This window comes from Oratosquilla oratoria, chromosome 11 (assembly GCF_046742065.1).
Source record: "Oratosquilla oratoria isolate Oo_2021 chromosome 11, ASM4674206v1, whole genome shotgun sequence".
Classification (NCBI taxonomy): domain Eukaryota; kingdom Metazoa; phylum Arthropoda; class Malacostraca; order Stomatopoda; family Squillidae; genus Oratosquilla; species Oratosquilla oratoria.
In genome coordinates this window covers 28,227,899-28,243,902 of record NC_134787.1, presented here as the reverse complement: position 1 = coordinate 28,243,902, position 16,004 = coordinate 28,227,899, and the positions used below count along the sequence as shown (strand labels likewise).

The following is a 16,004-nucleotide window of genomic DNA, read 5'->3' as shown; positions in this document are numbered from 1 at the left end:
TGGAGTGAGTGAGTGAGTGAGATGGAGGGAGTGAGTGAGTGAGTGAGATGGATGGAGGGAGTGAGTGAGTGAGTGAGATGGATGGAGTGAGTGAGTGAGATGGATGGAGTGAGTGAGTGAGATGGATGGAGTGAGTGAGTGAGTGAGATGGATGGAGTGAGTGAGTGAGTGAGATGGATGGAGGGAGTGAGTGAGTGAGTGAGATGGATGGAGGGAGTGAGTGAGTGAGATGGATGGAGGGAGTGAGTGAGTGAGTGAGATGGATGGAGGGAGTGAGTGAGATGGATGGAGGGAGTGAGTGAGTGAGTGAGATGGATGGAGGGAGTGAGTGAGTGAGATGGATGGAGGGAGTGAGTGAGTGAGTGAGTGAGATGGAGGGAGGGAGTGAGTGAGTGAGATGGAGGGAGGGAGTGAGGGAGGGCGGGAGTGAGATGGAGTGAGGGAGGGAGGGAGGGCGGGAGTGAGATGGAGTGAGGGAGGGAGGGAGGGCGGGAGTGAGATGGAGTGAGGGAGGGAGGGGTGGGATGGTGCTGGTAAGAGATGAGCTGGAGTGAGATGGAGGGAGGGAGTGAGGGAGGGCGGGAGTGAGATGGAGTGAGGGAGGGAGGGAGGGCGGGAGTGAGATGGAGTGAGGGAGGGAGGGAGGGCGGGAGTGAGATGGAGTGAGGGAGGGAGGGAGGGCGGGAGTGAGATGGAGTGAGGGAGGGAGGGAGGGCGGGAGTGAGATGGAGGGAGGGAGGGAGGGCGGGAGTGGGATGGCTGGAGGGAGAGAGCCCCTGTAAAACTGCAGTCTATAATAGCTGTGCTTTGCAGACCAGTAAAACGTAAATATGTTGTATTATAGTGATTTGGCACAAAAGATGCTGCCATCATCTGTGATGGCTGGCGAAATGCATCGTATTACATGGTAAACAAGATACTCTCTTTCTTACAGTCAATGAGCTAATCTTGGAGGATCTGGTAGATGCTGTGGATTTCAATATGTTCATGCAAAGTTCATTGAAGACGATTGCCCCAAAACAATATGTTACCACAAATCTCACGGTCAACCATTGCAAGATATGGGGATGGCTTTCCATCGAGATAGCCAATGGCCAAAACTGGATTGAATACACAAATGACGTAAGTTTATTTGAAGTTTTAAATGTCGGAAAATGTAAAGTTCAGCCAGCATCTTCATATATTAATTTGTTTAGCAGTAGTTTTCCATATAGATGCATACATAGCTAGAATAACTTATGAAGTGATATAGCCTAAGTTCAAACAATACACAAGTTCAAATCAAATGTGGTAATTGGAAATCAAGGATATAGATTAGGCTGGAATTGTACATAAATTTGAGGCTAGGTATAATAATTACAGAATAGGAAATGGGACCCAATGAGCCTCACTCCTTTTCTGTATACTATAATTAGGTAAATAGAATTATGTATCCCATCCGGGTTATTGGCTGCATGTTATTGTGAGGTAGAAATCTGCTCGGTAGCATGTAGTAGATTAAGTCCATATGGGGCACCCTTGCAGCCCAGAACCACAGCATTGGATGCCCGAGGTTCAATGATTGATGCATCACAATGTATACACCCCAAAGGTTTTTTCCCCCTTACAAGGGAGCTAGCCAAAAAATGGGCATAAAAACAACTCCCACCCATTCCATCCTCACATACTCCACTCCCATCCACCCTCTTCCCTTCCTCTCATCGTGGCTCCTTAATGACAGGTCATCCCTGCATCATCTCCACTGCCCTGGGTCAGAAGCAATGTTGCAAGACACAACACATTCACAGCAAGGCAACTTCATTAAATCGGCGACCTCCCCCCTCCGTCCCCTCATGCAGGAATGGAGAAGATGGGGAGAAATCCCTTTAGGCTGCGATAATTCTTTTCGCACATGCTCACTTCCCCCATCCCTCACCCATTCTCCCTCATGCATCACAGCATCATCCATATACAACCATTCTCCATTCACCCATATCTTCTGTCCTCTCTCATCCTTCCTCAACAGACATTCCCCTCTTTCCCAATGCCCCTTTACCCCATCCATCCATTCATCTCCTCCTTGGTTGCCCCCTCATGTTCACCCCTTCCACCTCTGCCCCCTCATGTTCACCCCTTCCACCTCTGCCCCCTCATGTTCACCCCTTCCACCTCTGCCCCCTCATGTTCACCCCTTCCACCTCTGCCCCCTCATGTTCACCCCCTCATGTTCACCCCTTCCACCTCTGCCTTCCACATTTCTTTTACTAATCTCATTCCATATGTCCAAACCATCCCAATACTTTCATCAACCCAATCTCCAAACTCCCTTTCCATCCCCGTTCTCTTCCTCACCTTGTTTCTCACTCTATCCAGCCTAGTAACCCCTATCATACTTCTCAGGCACCTCGTCTCACATTCAAACTCCTCGTCTCGCATTCAAACTCCTCGTCTCACATTCAAACTCCTCGTCTCACATTCAAACTCCTCGTCTCGCATTCAAACTCCTCGTCTCGCATTCAAACTCCTCGTCTCGCATTCAAACTCCTCGTCTCGCATTCAAACTCCTCGTCTCGCATTCAAACTCCTCGTCTCGCATTCAAACTCCTCGTCTCGCATTCAAACTCCTCGTCTCGCATTCAAACTCCTCGTCTCGCATTCAAACTCCTCGTCTCGCATTCAAACTCCTCGTCTCGCATTCAAACTCCTCGTCTCGCATTCAAACTCCTCGTCTCGCATTCAAACTCCTCGTCTCGCATTCAAACTCCTCGTCTCGCATTCAAACTCCTCGTCTCGCATTCAAACTCCTCGTCTCGCATTCAAACTCCTCGTCTCGCATTCAAACTCCTCGTCTCGCATTCAAACTCCTCGTCTCGCATTCAAACTCCTCGTCTCGCATTCAAACTCCTCGTCTCGCATTCAAACTCCTCGTCTCGCATTCAAACTCCTCGTCTCGCATTCAAACTCCTCGTCTCGCATTCAAACTCCTCGTCTCGCATTCAAACTCCTCGTCTCGCATTCAAACTCCTCGTCTCGCATTCAAACTCCTCGTCTCGCATTCAAACTCCTCGTCTCGCATTCAAACTCCTCGTCTCACATTCAAACTCCTCGTCTCACATTCAAACTCCTCGTCTCACATTCAAACTCCTCTCCTCCTCTTAGGTTCCATGCTTCTGCCCCATACAATGCTGCCATCATAATCACTCCCCCATACAATCTCCTCAGCATCCATTTCCAAATGTCTATTTCTCGTTACAATTTTTAATCCCCCAAGGATTCTGACTTGTCTACATTCTACCTCCACTCCTCCCTTTCCCACAACATTCACACCCAAATATCTAAAACTATCCACTTCTTCCAGTCTCTCTCCCTTAGTACCCACTTCCAGTCTGCTGCCACTTTCTCCCCTTGTACATCTTGTCACTTTCCTTGTACCCACATTTATCTTAAACTTTTTTATTTCGCACACCCTCCCAAACTCGCTAACTTCCTCAACCCCTCCTCTGATCCCCCTATAGGCGTAGTGTTGTCAGCAAACAACAACTGGTTTATCTTCCACTTTTATGTTTTCTTTAACCATCTCCAATCCCTGACTCACTACCTTTGCATTTACCTCTTGCACCACCATCCATATATAAATTGAACAGCCAATGTGGCATAACACATCCCTGATGAAGTCTCACCTTTACCTCAAACTACTCACTCTCTCCATTTCTAATCCTAACACAAGCTCTACTACTATTGTAAAAACTCTTGACTGCTCTTAAACTCTTTCCTCCTAACCCATATATCTGCAGTACCTCCCACAATGTCTTCCCATCTACCCTGTCACAAGCACTTTCCTACTCCATAAAGGCCCAAAAAACATCCTTGCCTTTTCCTAAAGCTTTCTCTAATGTCTTACCATAAAAATCTGATTCACTCAACCCCTACCTGTCCCTGACCCACACCGCTCCCCACCAATCACTCCCTCAGTTCCTCTCCCAATCATGTCAAGATCCTCCCACAAACCTTCCCAATTACAACCAACAAACTGATCCCTCTGAAACTACTACTCACACCTGTCCCCTTTTCCCTTGTAAAGGGGCAGTATGCAGGCACTCCTCCACTCCTCCGGCATCCTACCCTCTCTTAAATAAACATTAAATAACCTCACCAGCCAGTCTGCCATAGCTTTACCTCCTATTTTTAGACATTCTGCATGACCCCTATCCAACCCAGGTGCCTTATCTGCTCTCATCTTAACAACTGCCTTCACCTCATCCTTCCTTGTTTCTCCTCCATTTTCCTCGTTCCTCACTGTCAGTTTCTTAGCGCTTCCCACTGCAACTACTTTTCCCTCTCTATCCTCCTTCACATATAGCAACTCCCTAAAATACTTTGCCCATATTCCTCTGATTGCCTTCTCTTCTGTTATCATCTTCCATCTGCACCTTTTGCCTTTTCTCTACTTGATTTACCTCCTCTTCCTCTCTTAATTTCTTTTCAATTTTTTTTATTACATACATATACCAAAGGCTTTTTCCCCCTACATGGGGGGTAGCCACAAAGAAAAAGGCATAGAAACCACTCCCACCCATTCCATTTCCTATATATTCCACTCCCCTCCACCCTCCTCCCTCCCTCTTATCTTGGCACCTCCTGGATGAAGGGTCATCCCTGCATTCTGTCACACTGCCCTGGGTCAGAAGCAGTGTCGCAAGACACAGCGCATCCACAGCAAGGCCGCTTTATAAATTCAGCGACCCCTCCCTCTCCGTCCCCTCATGCATAAAAGGAGAAGACCGGGAGAAATCCCTTTGGGCTGCGTCAATTTTCTTCTCGCACATACCTCACCACCCCCCACGCCCCCACCAACTCCCCATCATGCATCATAGCATCATCTATACACAACCCCTCTCCCTCTCCATTCACCCCTATCTTCTGTCCTCTCCCGTCCTTCCCCCACAGACATTCCTCTCTTTTGTAATGCCCCTTTCACCCCATCCATCCATTTTTTATTACTTTAAAAAATTTGTCATACTCTTATTCCATTTCACATCTGCTCTCCTCTTTGCCTCCTTTATCTTATTTTTTATTTCTCCTCTCTTTTCTTTGTACCTCTTAAGATTCTCTTGTCCTATGTTGTAACCAAATTGCAAAAGCTTGCTTCTCTTCTACAACCCTCATTGCTTCCTCACTCCTCCACTCTCTACCCTTCTATTTCCTCCCGTCCTCCTTGTTCCACACACCATCTTTGTACACCTTACGATTCCCTCCTTGAACCATCCCCATTCCTCCTCCAATCCTAGTTCTACTGTCCTAGTTCTACTGTCCTTCACTCCCTCCCACTCCTCTCTCAAATTCTTGTACTCCTTTTCTTTTTAATTTAATTTTACTACGTGATTTTTTTTATTCAAGGTTGTATGGTGGGCATCATAAATGAATTCTGGGGTGAAACTTCTATTCTGGTATTTTTGAGCCATTGTTAAAATAGTTTTGGGTGATTTTATTGATATATTGTATTTACTGCAACACTGCTTCTGACCCAGGGCAGTGGACAGGGTGCAGGGATGACCCGTCATCCGGGAGGTGCTAAGATAAGAGGGATGGTGGAGGGATGTGGAGTGTATTCAGGGATGGAATGGGTGGGAATATTTTTATGCCTTTCCTTTTTGGCTACCTCCCTTTTAAGGGGAAAAAAGCCTTGGTATATGTATGTATGTATTTACTGTACTATTACCATTGTCAGGTCATCTGCATATGAGAGAACATAGGAGTTTAGCTGTGGTTCAGGAGTTAGATGACTCGTGAAACACCCCAGCAACTTCCCAGTCACAAATGTACAACAACCTACCACCCATACAAAACCTACCATCCACACAAAACAGATTTACACCTAGATCAATAAACAGATTCTTTAAAATCTACTACCAAGCTTGATACTTTACCAGCACCTCCAGACATCAGCCCTATGTAAAAATCCCCCTCAAAAGAAGCAGGACCACACTGGCACACCATAATTCAGGACACCATCCTGCTCTGAAAGTATTAACACTATTAAACCTTGCCACAGAATCAAAAGGCCCTTGATGTAACCACCACATAGACCTGAACACCTCATCTTGCACTACTTTACAGTAGTTTAACCTAGTTTAAAATTTCAGGTGCTGCAGAGAAATGTTCCAGGTGAAGTTTTAGGAACAAAAAGATTCCTTGAAGTGAATGAAGTTGTTGGATACTTGAGTGCAGGCACAGTTAATGGAAGAAACATAACTAAAGAAGCAAGCAGATTGATGAGCAAAACCAGCGATCAGTATATACCTGATTATCTTGTATTTGAAGATGATGTATCTATTGGTATGTAGTCCCTGGCAAAGTAAATCATAAGATGATTTGATTATAGTAGGGTACGTGTACCAATGGAGACGCACTTGCCCTATGCAGACGCATTTGACACAAAAAAAACTTCTACCTGCCGATGGTGAATAGATAGGAGCATAATTATAGGCTCAAAAAATCACTTAACTATCCCCTCATAATGTGATTTTTTGAGCCTATAATTATGCTCCTATCTATTCACCATCGGCAGGTAGAAGTTGTGTGTCAGATGCGTCTGCATAGGGCAAGTGCGTCTCCATTGGTACGCGTACCCTAATCCTCAGCAACCTTATCTGAATTGTTGTCTAATTCTGCAAACATTTTTTCCTCAAAGGCCACCTAAAAGCAGAGATGGTAAACGGCATCAACTTGAGCCGCATATTGTACATAGACTCTGACTTCCAAGTTGATAACTTGAACATGGACAGTCTTGTGTTTAAAGGCAATGTGGGAGCGCCACATGATATCCTTGATGATTGTGATATAGGAAAGGTCAGTATAATGCATCAGATGTTATGCAGTGATAGTTATCAGAGTACAGGATAGTGTTTTGACTAGGGGACTTTTTTTTAGAAAGTGGCACCCATTATTAAACCTTTGATATTTTGACTTGGATTTCCTTGGGTAGGGATTTATAGAGGATAAAATGTTTACACCTTAGTTTAAATGTACATAACTATACCAAAAAGGTCCTTTCATCCTACTACTCTTGCTACAATGTATAGAGCAAATACTTAGAGCTACAACAGGAAGTCTGGCACTTGTTTACCAACAGGTTTCCCTCTGCTGCACTTGCCAAATAGTTTTAAAGGTAAACCATATTTTAGTGGAATATCCCGGTTTCTCTAAGGAATGGAAGGCTAACTGCTTGAATAATCTATCCCTGTTTGACATTATAGGAGAAAGTGGTTTCATTAATGTTTCAAAGTTTTTAAAGGATATTAATACATTTTATGATATTTGACTTTCAATTTTGTGTGAGAACAAGGGTTGTGAAAGTTAACCAATTAATTTAGATAGAAATGCACTGAATCATCTGAAGGCTCCAGTGCTTGGCTGATAATGCCAAAAGTTATCATTCAGTCATTCACCTATTTACCAATCAAAGTTCAGAATATAGATATTGTATATTCCAATTAGATAAATATATCCCCATTTTGGATAATTTGCAGTTGGAAGAGATGCTGAAGTGGATGAATGAAGGCATTGTGGATGTGGATACATTGGTACTGGTTGATCATTTGGCAATCATTGGTAATGTGAGCACTTCAGTGGATCTGATAGCATCTGGGAAGACAAAAGAAGCTCCATTCAACATGGGACATCTCACCAAATATATTGTACATGGGAACATTGAACAGATCATTACTGGTAAGAGCAATTGACACTGTTCATTCAAGTCATTTGAAGGTCGTGAGTAAAGCTTTCAAATCCCTCTCTACCAGTACTGTACTGCTGTGGATTGGGATAATGTTAAATTGCAGTAGGTACAATGTTTAGGAAATGAGGTTGTGAACTAAACATGACACTTCTACAGCATGGTTCCCAACAATTGGAAAAACGGACTACATACAAATGATACAAAATTTAAGCATTGAGAATAATAAGAGGGTGCATCAAAATCACTCCAATAGAACACCTACACTGAAACCAAAGTAATTCCCATAGAAGATCACATGAAAATGGTAGTTCTGCAAGATTCCTCAAACTTTCTTGCCTGGCCCACTACATCACACAATCACAACACACTATTTGTATACCAAGAGGCCTCCTCCCCTTTGTAAGGGAGCTAACCTGCCAAAGCATGCATCATCCAACATGCATCTGTTCTTCCCTTTTTAGCTCCTTAACCTGCATCTCTTCTTCCCATCTTAGCTCCTTAACCTGCATCTCTTCTTCCCATCTTAGCTCCTTAACCTGCATCTCTTCTTCCCATCTTAGCTCCTTAACCTGCATCTCTTCTTCCCATCTTAGCTCCTTAACCTGCATCTCTTCTTCCCATCTTAGCTCCTTAACCTGCATCTCTTCTTCCCATCTTAGCTCCTTAACCTGCATCTCTTCTTCCCATCTTAGCTCCTTAACCTGCATCTCTTCTTCCCATCTTAGCTCCTTAACCTGCATCTCTTCTTCCCATCTTAGCTCCTTAACCTGCATCTCTTCTTCCCATCTTAGCTCCTTAACCTGCATCTCTTCTTCCCATCTTAGCTCCTTAACCTGCATCTCTTCTTCCCATCTTAGCTCCTTAACCTGCATCTCTTCTTCCCATCTTAGCTCCTTAACCTGCATCTCTTCTTCCCATCTTAGCTCCTTAACCTGCATCTCTTCTTCCCATCTTAGCTCCTTAACCTGCATCTCTTCTTCCCATCTTAGCTCCTTAACCTGCATCTCTTCTTCCCATCTTAGCTCCTTAACCTGCATCTCTTCTTCCCATCTTAGCTCCTTAACCCGCACTTACTGCACAGATCAAAAGCAATGCAGCAAGACATGGTACATTCACAGCTGGGCCTGACAGCCAAAACTGGTTCACCCCCACCACTTCCTTTGTATGGTTGCCCTCCCTCCTCACCCACTCGTGAGTAATTACTTAAGAAACCCTATTAGGCCATGTCAGTTCAACATCCATTCACAACCATTTCCCACTTACATCCATCCCCTACTCTCTCCCTTTCCCATTAAACACTCTTCCACCCCCTCAAGCTCGCCCCACCCACCCCTACCTCCAACACTTCCTTTGCTAGTCTTTACTCACTTGTGAAGGAGAAACAAGGTGGAGTCGTGTTCCTGGTTAAGAAACAAATATGACCAAAATTACATATGGAGAGAACAGGGTAGAGATGATTACAATAAGAGTTGAAGACAGTGACATGAAAAGCAGAAAGTTTGCAGTGATTTATGTGTCCACCAAAATTGGGGTCTTGGAGAAAGATTACTTCAAAATGTTGGATGATACGAAATAGTCGTTAAACGAGATACTGAAGAATGGAAGTAACGCAGTACTCATGGGTGATTTTAATTGCAAAGAAATATGTTGGAAAGAGATAACAGTGAAAGGTGGAGAGAATCAATGGGGAAATGTATTACTTGACATAACTATAGAACATACAATGACACGATGGGTAAAGGAAAACGCTAGATTTAGAAATAATGAAGAACCATCAAGACTAAATTTGTCAGAACCTAAAATAGACATAATTGAATAAAAGACCCCAATTGTTAAGTGACCACATACTACTAGAATTAGAATTAAAGGAGGAAATGTATATAAAGAGAAATGAGAAACACAGAAAAGGAAGACTGATGTATGGTAAAATGGACTTGGAGAAACTTGAAAAAATTTTCTTAGGCGAGCTGGGAAAATCTACAAAGAAGAAACGCAAGTGGAAGAAAAATGGATGATTTTGATGAAAATCTATAAAGAAGGAATGGATAAATGTCCCAAAGCTAAGACAGGAAAAGGAGTATATTAAGTGCTGGTTTAATAGAATGTGCAGCGAAGCGAAAGAAGAGACAAAGCTTGGAAGAGATGGAGAAAAGACAGGAAACCTAGGTGGCAATTATATGTTAAAGGAACAAATAAGTAAAAATACGCAGGAAAGAAAAATGTAACTGAGAGACATGATAGAAAAATGTATGGATCAGCCAAAGCTATTCTATAGGTATGTAAATGGAAACTAAAAAACAAGCAGGAAATAGTGAAGCTATGCCAAAGAAATACAAAATAACAGAAGATACCGAAATGACTGAAGTCATGTGCAAACACTTAAAGTTGGCTTTCACTAAACAAAATATACAACATTTGGATGAAGGGAGAGAAGTGAATCCCCCCCACCCCCTCAATGAAGGAAATAATAGTAACCAGTAACACCAAAAGAAATAATAGATCAAACAAGGAACCTTGATGTCAGGAAATTGTATGGCCCAGATAGAATAGCAAATTGGATATCTCTAAAAGCATGTAATGAACAACTAGCAGACAAAATATTCAACATAATTTGCTTGCTCAAGGAAGGAAAAATGCCAGAACACTGGAAAAATGCTGATATAGTATCAATTTATAAATGAGGAAGACCCAACAAATAAGACTGGTTTCCCATACAAACACAGTAGCTAAAATCTGTGAAAATTTAAAAAAGTAGATGGATAAAACGTCTGGAGGGTAACAATATACTCAATCAGAAAATTTGGATTTAGACAAAAAAATTACCACTAATTTGATCTGCTTTTACTAGAGACTTCTAGATATAATACAAGAAAGGGACGGATGGACCAATTGCACTTTCATAGATCTACAAAACTTTTGATAAAGTCACACACAAAAAAATATTAAGAACTGGAAACCATAGAAGGGATACAAGGTAAACTATTGAACTTGATGAAGGCCTTTTTGCTTGGAAGAAAAACTGAGGGTAGTGCTCAGAGATGAGAATTCTACTTGGGAAGAGGTAATTAGTTAAGTTCCACGAGGATCAGTCTTGGCTTTAATAATGTTTGCTATTTATGTGAATGACAATGACGAGGGTGTGGAATGTTACATGAGCTTCTTTGCAGATGATACAAATTGTTGAAGCGAGTACTGAAATGAACTGTGACTCGCTACCAAGAGATCTGAACAGAGTTTGGGAATGGAGTCAAAAGTAGGAAGTGGACTTCATCATTAACCTCTTCACTCCGGGCCAAAATCTCGCGGGCAGCATTAGCTGCCAGACGTGCGATGTTGTCATAGTACTCGCATTATAAAAAATAAAGTAACCCCTGTAATGCTCGTTCTTTCACCCGTGAATTTTGATAACCATAGAAAATATGAAGAAGCCAGTTTACAGAGTATGGGGGTTACGCTGGTACTATTACAATAAATATAATCAAGACGCCGATATGGCAGCCTCGGGTACCCACTTGCTCCTCATGACGCCTACGTAGGCGTCACCATATGGAAGGGGTTAAGAAATGTAGCATAATGGAATTTGGGAAGAAAAAAAAGGACATCGGTACAATATAGAATTGGTGAAAAAAGTAAAGAAAGTGGAATCTGAAAAAGGCCTGGGAGTGATCATCACAAAAGATGCCCCCTGACAAACATGTCAAGTGCTAGGCCCTGTATTTGCATTGATACATCAAATCATAAACCGTGACTTGAGTAGTTCCTGCAATCCAGATTCCTAGATCGACATTTAGCCTCTTATGATCAATTTAACTTCATTGGGATAAAGAAAAATGGTGAGGTGCAATCACTTAATTTAATATCTAAATCATATTACAACTAAATCTTACTAGTTAATTGGTGTGAACAGAGTGCGGGCGTGTTAATCAGGAGAGGGCTCAAAAGTGCCCGCGCATCTTTTCATGCTACAGCCATACAGCACCAGTGCCATGGCACAGGTGCCAATGCATGCCTATGTAACCTATCCTATTTCTATTTACCCAGCTCCACACAATTTACCAGTATCTTTATTCTTGTGTGAAGAGGGCTCACAATATAGTCACTAATAGCTATCTACTATATATAAATGATGGGGTATGGAAGTGGGGGTCCTACTTTTCTTCATTTGATTTGTGCCCTCTGACCTCTGCTGGCAGGAGGCCCCAATTTTGTATTGATCTGCTGCCAGCCTCCAAGTGTTTCACATCTGTGTATGCGATGCCTGCATCTGTTGTGTAACATGTTACCGTGAAAACATGAGTCCGTTGTAACATGTCATGGTCATAGTGGAAACATGACAAAGGTGTAAACAATTATTGGTAAAACCTATAACTTGCAAAGATCCTTAGAAGTGGCTTTTACTTACTTGGAAGGACAGGAGGAAATAGAAGGAAGGGTAGTGAATGGTGGGATGAGGAAACAAAGAAGGTTGTAGAAGAGAAGAAGCAAGCTTTCACAAATTGGTTACAAAATAGGACGAGGGAGTCATATGAGAGGTACAAAGAAAAGAAAAGAGAAGTAAAGCAAAAGATAAAGGAGGCAAAGAGAAGAGCAGATGTGAAATGGGGTAAGAGTATGACAGAAAATTTTGAAAGTAATAAAGATGTTTTGGAAAGAAATTAAGAGAGGAAGAGGAGGCGAATCAAGTAGAGAAGAAAAGGTAAAAGGTGCAGATGGAGAGATGATAATGGAAGAGAAGGCAGTAAGGGGAAGATGGGCAGAATATTTTAGGGAGTTGCTAAATGTGAAGGAGGATAGGGAGGGAAAGATAGTTGCAGTGGGAAATGCTAAGAAAATGAGTGATGAGTGAGGAAAATGGAGGAGAAATAAGGAAGGATGAAGTGAAGGCAGTTGTTAAGATGATGAAAGCAGGTAAGGCACCTGGTCTGGATGGATGCCATGCAGAATGTCTAAAAAAAGGAGGTACAGTGATGGTGGACTGGTTGGTGAGGTTATTTAATGTTTGCTGGAGAAAGAATAGTGTGCTGGAGGACTGGAGGTGTGCCTGTATAGTTCCACTTTACATGGTAAAAGGGGACAATTGTGAATGTAGTAGTTTCAGAGGGATTAGCTTGTTAAGTGTAGTTGGGAAGGCTTATGGGAGGATCTTGATTGAGAGGATTAGGAGAGGAACAGGAGTAATTGGTGAGGAACAGTGTGGATTTAGGACAGGTAGAGGTTGTGTAGATCAGATTTTTGTGGCGAGACAGATATGTGAGAAAGCTATAGGAAAGGGGAAGGATGTTTTTTGGGCTTTTATGGATCTGGAAAAGGCTTACGACAGGGTAGACAGAAAGGCACTGTGGGAGGTTTTGCAGATATACGGGATAGGAGGAAAGCTTCTAGGAGCTGTCGAGAGTTTTTATGAGGGTAGTAGAACTTGTCAGGATTAGGAATGGAGAGAGTGAGTGGTTCGTGGTAAAGGTGGGACTTCGTCAAGGATGCGTTATGTCGCCCTGGCTGTTCAACTTATACATGGATGGGGTGGTGTGAGAGGTGAATGCAAGGTTAGTGGGTCAGGGATTGGAGATGGTTAAAGAAAATGGAGAAAAGTGGGAGGTGAGCCAGCTGTTGTTTGCGGACGACACTGCGCTTATGGCAGGATAGGAGGAGGGATTGAGGAAGTTGGTGACAGTTTGGGAGAGTGTGTGATAGAAGAAAGCTGAAGATAAATGTGGGTAAAAGTAAGGTGATGAGATGTACCCAGGGGTGAAAGTGGCAGCAGACTGGAAGTAAGCATTAACCCCTTCCATACGGTGACGCCTACATAGGCGTCATGAGGAGCAAGTGGATACGCGAGGCTGCCATATCGGCGTCTTGATTATATCTATTGTAGTTGTACCTGCGCGACCCCCATACTCTGTAAACTGGCTTCATCATATTTTCTATGGTTATCAAAATTCACGGGTGAAAGAGAGAACGATTGATACAACGGTGACTTTATTTTTTATAATGCGAGTATTATAACGCAACATCGTACGTCTGGCAGCTAATGCTGCCTGCGAGATTTTGGCCTGGCATGAAGTTGTTAAGGGAGAGCGACTGGAGGAAGTGGATAGTTTTAGATACTTTGGTGCAAATGTGTCAGGAAAAGGTGGAGTGAAAGTGGAGGTAGAATGTAGATTGAGAGAAGCGAGTAAATGCCTTGGTGGATTAAAAAGTGTAATGAGGAATAGACATTTGGGAATGGATGCTAAGAGGAGACTGTATGAAGGAGTGATTGTGCGAACAGCACTGTATGGGGGCAGAAACATGGAACATAAGAGAGGAAGAGAGGAGTTTGAATGTGTTTGAGATGAGGTGTCTGAGAAGTATGATGGGTGTTACTAGGCTAGATAGAGTGAGAAATGAGGAGGTGATGAGGAGAACAGGGGTGGAAAGGGAATTGGGAGATAGGATTGATGAAAGAGTATTAGGATGGTTTGGACACATGGAAAAATGAGTGAAGAAAGACTAGTAAAAGAGGTATGGAAGGCAGATGTGGAGGGAGTGAACATGAGGGGACGTCTTAGGATGAGGTGGATGGATGGGGTGAAGGGGGCTTGGGGAAGAGGGGAATGTCTGTTGAGGAAGGACATGAGAGGACAGAAGACAGGGGTGAATGGAGAATGGTTGTATGTGGATGATGATGTGATGCATGAGGTGGGTGAGGTAGTATGTGTGAGCAAAGTTTGATGCAGCCCAAAGGGATTTCTCCCCATCTTCTCCTTTTATGCATGGGGGGAGGGGGGGTCGCTGATTTAATGAAGTGGCCTTGCTGTGGATGTGCTGTATCTTGCGACACTGCTTCTGACCCAGGGCAGTGGACAAGGTGCAGGGATGACCCATCATCCAGGAGGTGCTAAGATGAGAGGGAGGGTGGAGGGGTGTGGAGTGTATTCAGGGATGGAATGGGTGGGAATGATTTTATGCCTTTTCCTATTTGGCTACCTCCCTTGTAAGGGTGAAAAAGCCTTGGTATATGTATATGTATGTACTTACTTGGATGAAGAAATGGTAAAGAAAATACTAGTAGTGTTGATAAGGCCTAAATTAGAGTATGCAGCAACACTATGGTCACCCAGTACAAAAGAATATAAAGAAGATTGAGAGAATCCAGAGAGCAACTATTAAGATGACCCCAACACTATCAAAACTCTCGCATGAAGAAAGATCGTTAAAATTGGGGTTGCTGACTCTGGAACAAAGAAGAGAATGAGGTGACTTGTTGACCATCTACAGAATTATGAAAGGTATAGAAGTCCTTGAGAAGACTTGCTAAATTGGGATAAGAGAAACACAAGAGCCACTGACAGCCTAGTACTCAAACATCTACAAATGTTTACCTGCACTGCACAACACATGAAGCACTCGGAGGCTGACCATGTAACTCCTTCCTCCAACAAAACCTTCTAGACATTAACTCCACAGAAAAATCCTTTCCAAAGAGAAGGAAGAACCACACTTGGGACAACTGCATTCAGGTCACCATTCTGCATTAAGATGATAGCAGCACAGAATAGGTGAGGCGCAGCGAATTACTATGCTGCGCATAGGGGAAAACGTAACGGGTGCCCTCTTCTGCGTTACGTAACGTAAACAAACGCGGAGAGGGTAAGGATCCATGGAGTACTCGGTGCTACGTTTATTGGCAATAGGAAAAACGACTCTCATCTTCACACAACAGGTGCTGCCATTGAAACTATGGAGGGGCAGACAGAAATTGGGAGGAAGAGTAGTAGTAGTAGATGAAAAGCTGTAAAACAATACAGAGTGGCGCTCGTTACTAACAGCTTTTATACAGAATTACAAAGAATCTGAACATGAAATACGAGCAGCTTAAGGCTAAATTCATTGACATACAAGAAGCGATATACCAGATCTAAAACTAAATTCGGCTCAAAAACTTAATGAGTTGGCCGCGAAGGGAGCGGGTATACACCTGAAGGCGTTTCGAACCAGACTGCCTAGATGTGTGACGTGACATCACAAAACAGCAACCGGTTCTTACACACCTTCTTAAGTCTCATTCTTTAAGCGAACATTGTACAAATAATGAGATGTTATCTTGCAACACAGCTTGCAGACAACTTACAAGGTGGGATTTTCGAACACAAGAGGCCTCTGCTCGAAATATACTTAAAATTAAAGCATTACAAAAAACAAAATTGAAAACCTCTTCCGAGGGGAAACGAGCCTTACGACAAAAAATATGTAAACATGGGGATACACGGACATATAAAAAAGCCCCGTTACCTCTCGTAACGGCACA

The 16,004-nt window shown here is 43.0% G+C and overlaps 1 protein-coding gene across 1 annotated transcript in view; it reads left to right on the top strand.

Moving 5' to 3' along the window:
- Positions 1 to 16,004, top strand: part of fs(1)M3 (female sterile (1) M3) — a 233,366-nt gene that overhangs the window by 116,191 nt on the left and 101,171 nt on the right. The window contains exons 24-27 of the mRNA XM_076192535.1: positions 935 to 1,122; positions 6,123 to 6,315; positions 6,671 to 6,828; positions 7,509 to 7,707. Coding sequence (XP_076048650.1) covers positions 935 to 1,122; positions 6,123 to 6,315; positions 6,671 to 6,828; positions 7,509 to 7,707 — 738 coding nt within the window. The remainder of the gene's footprint in view (positions 1 to 934; positions 1,123 to 6,122; positions 6,316 to 6,670; positions 6,829 to 7,508; positions 7,708 to 16,004) is intronic.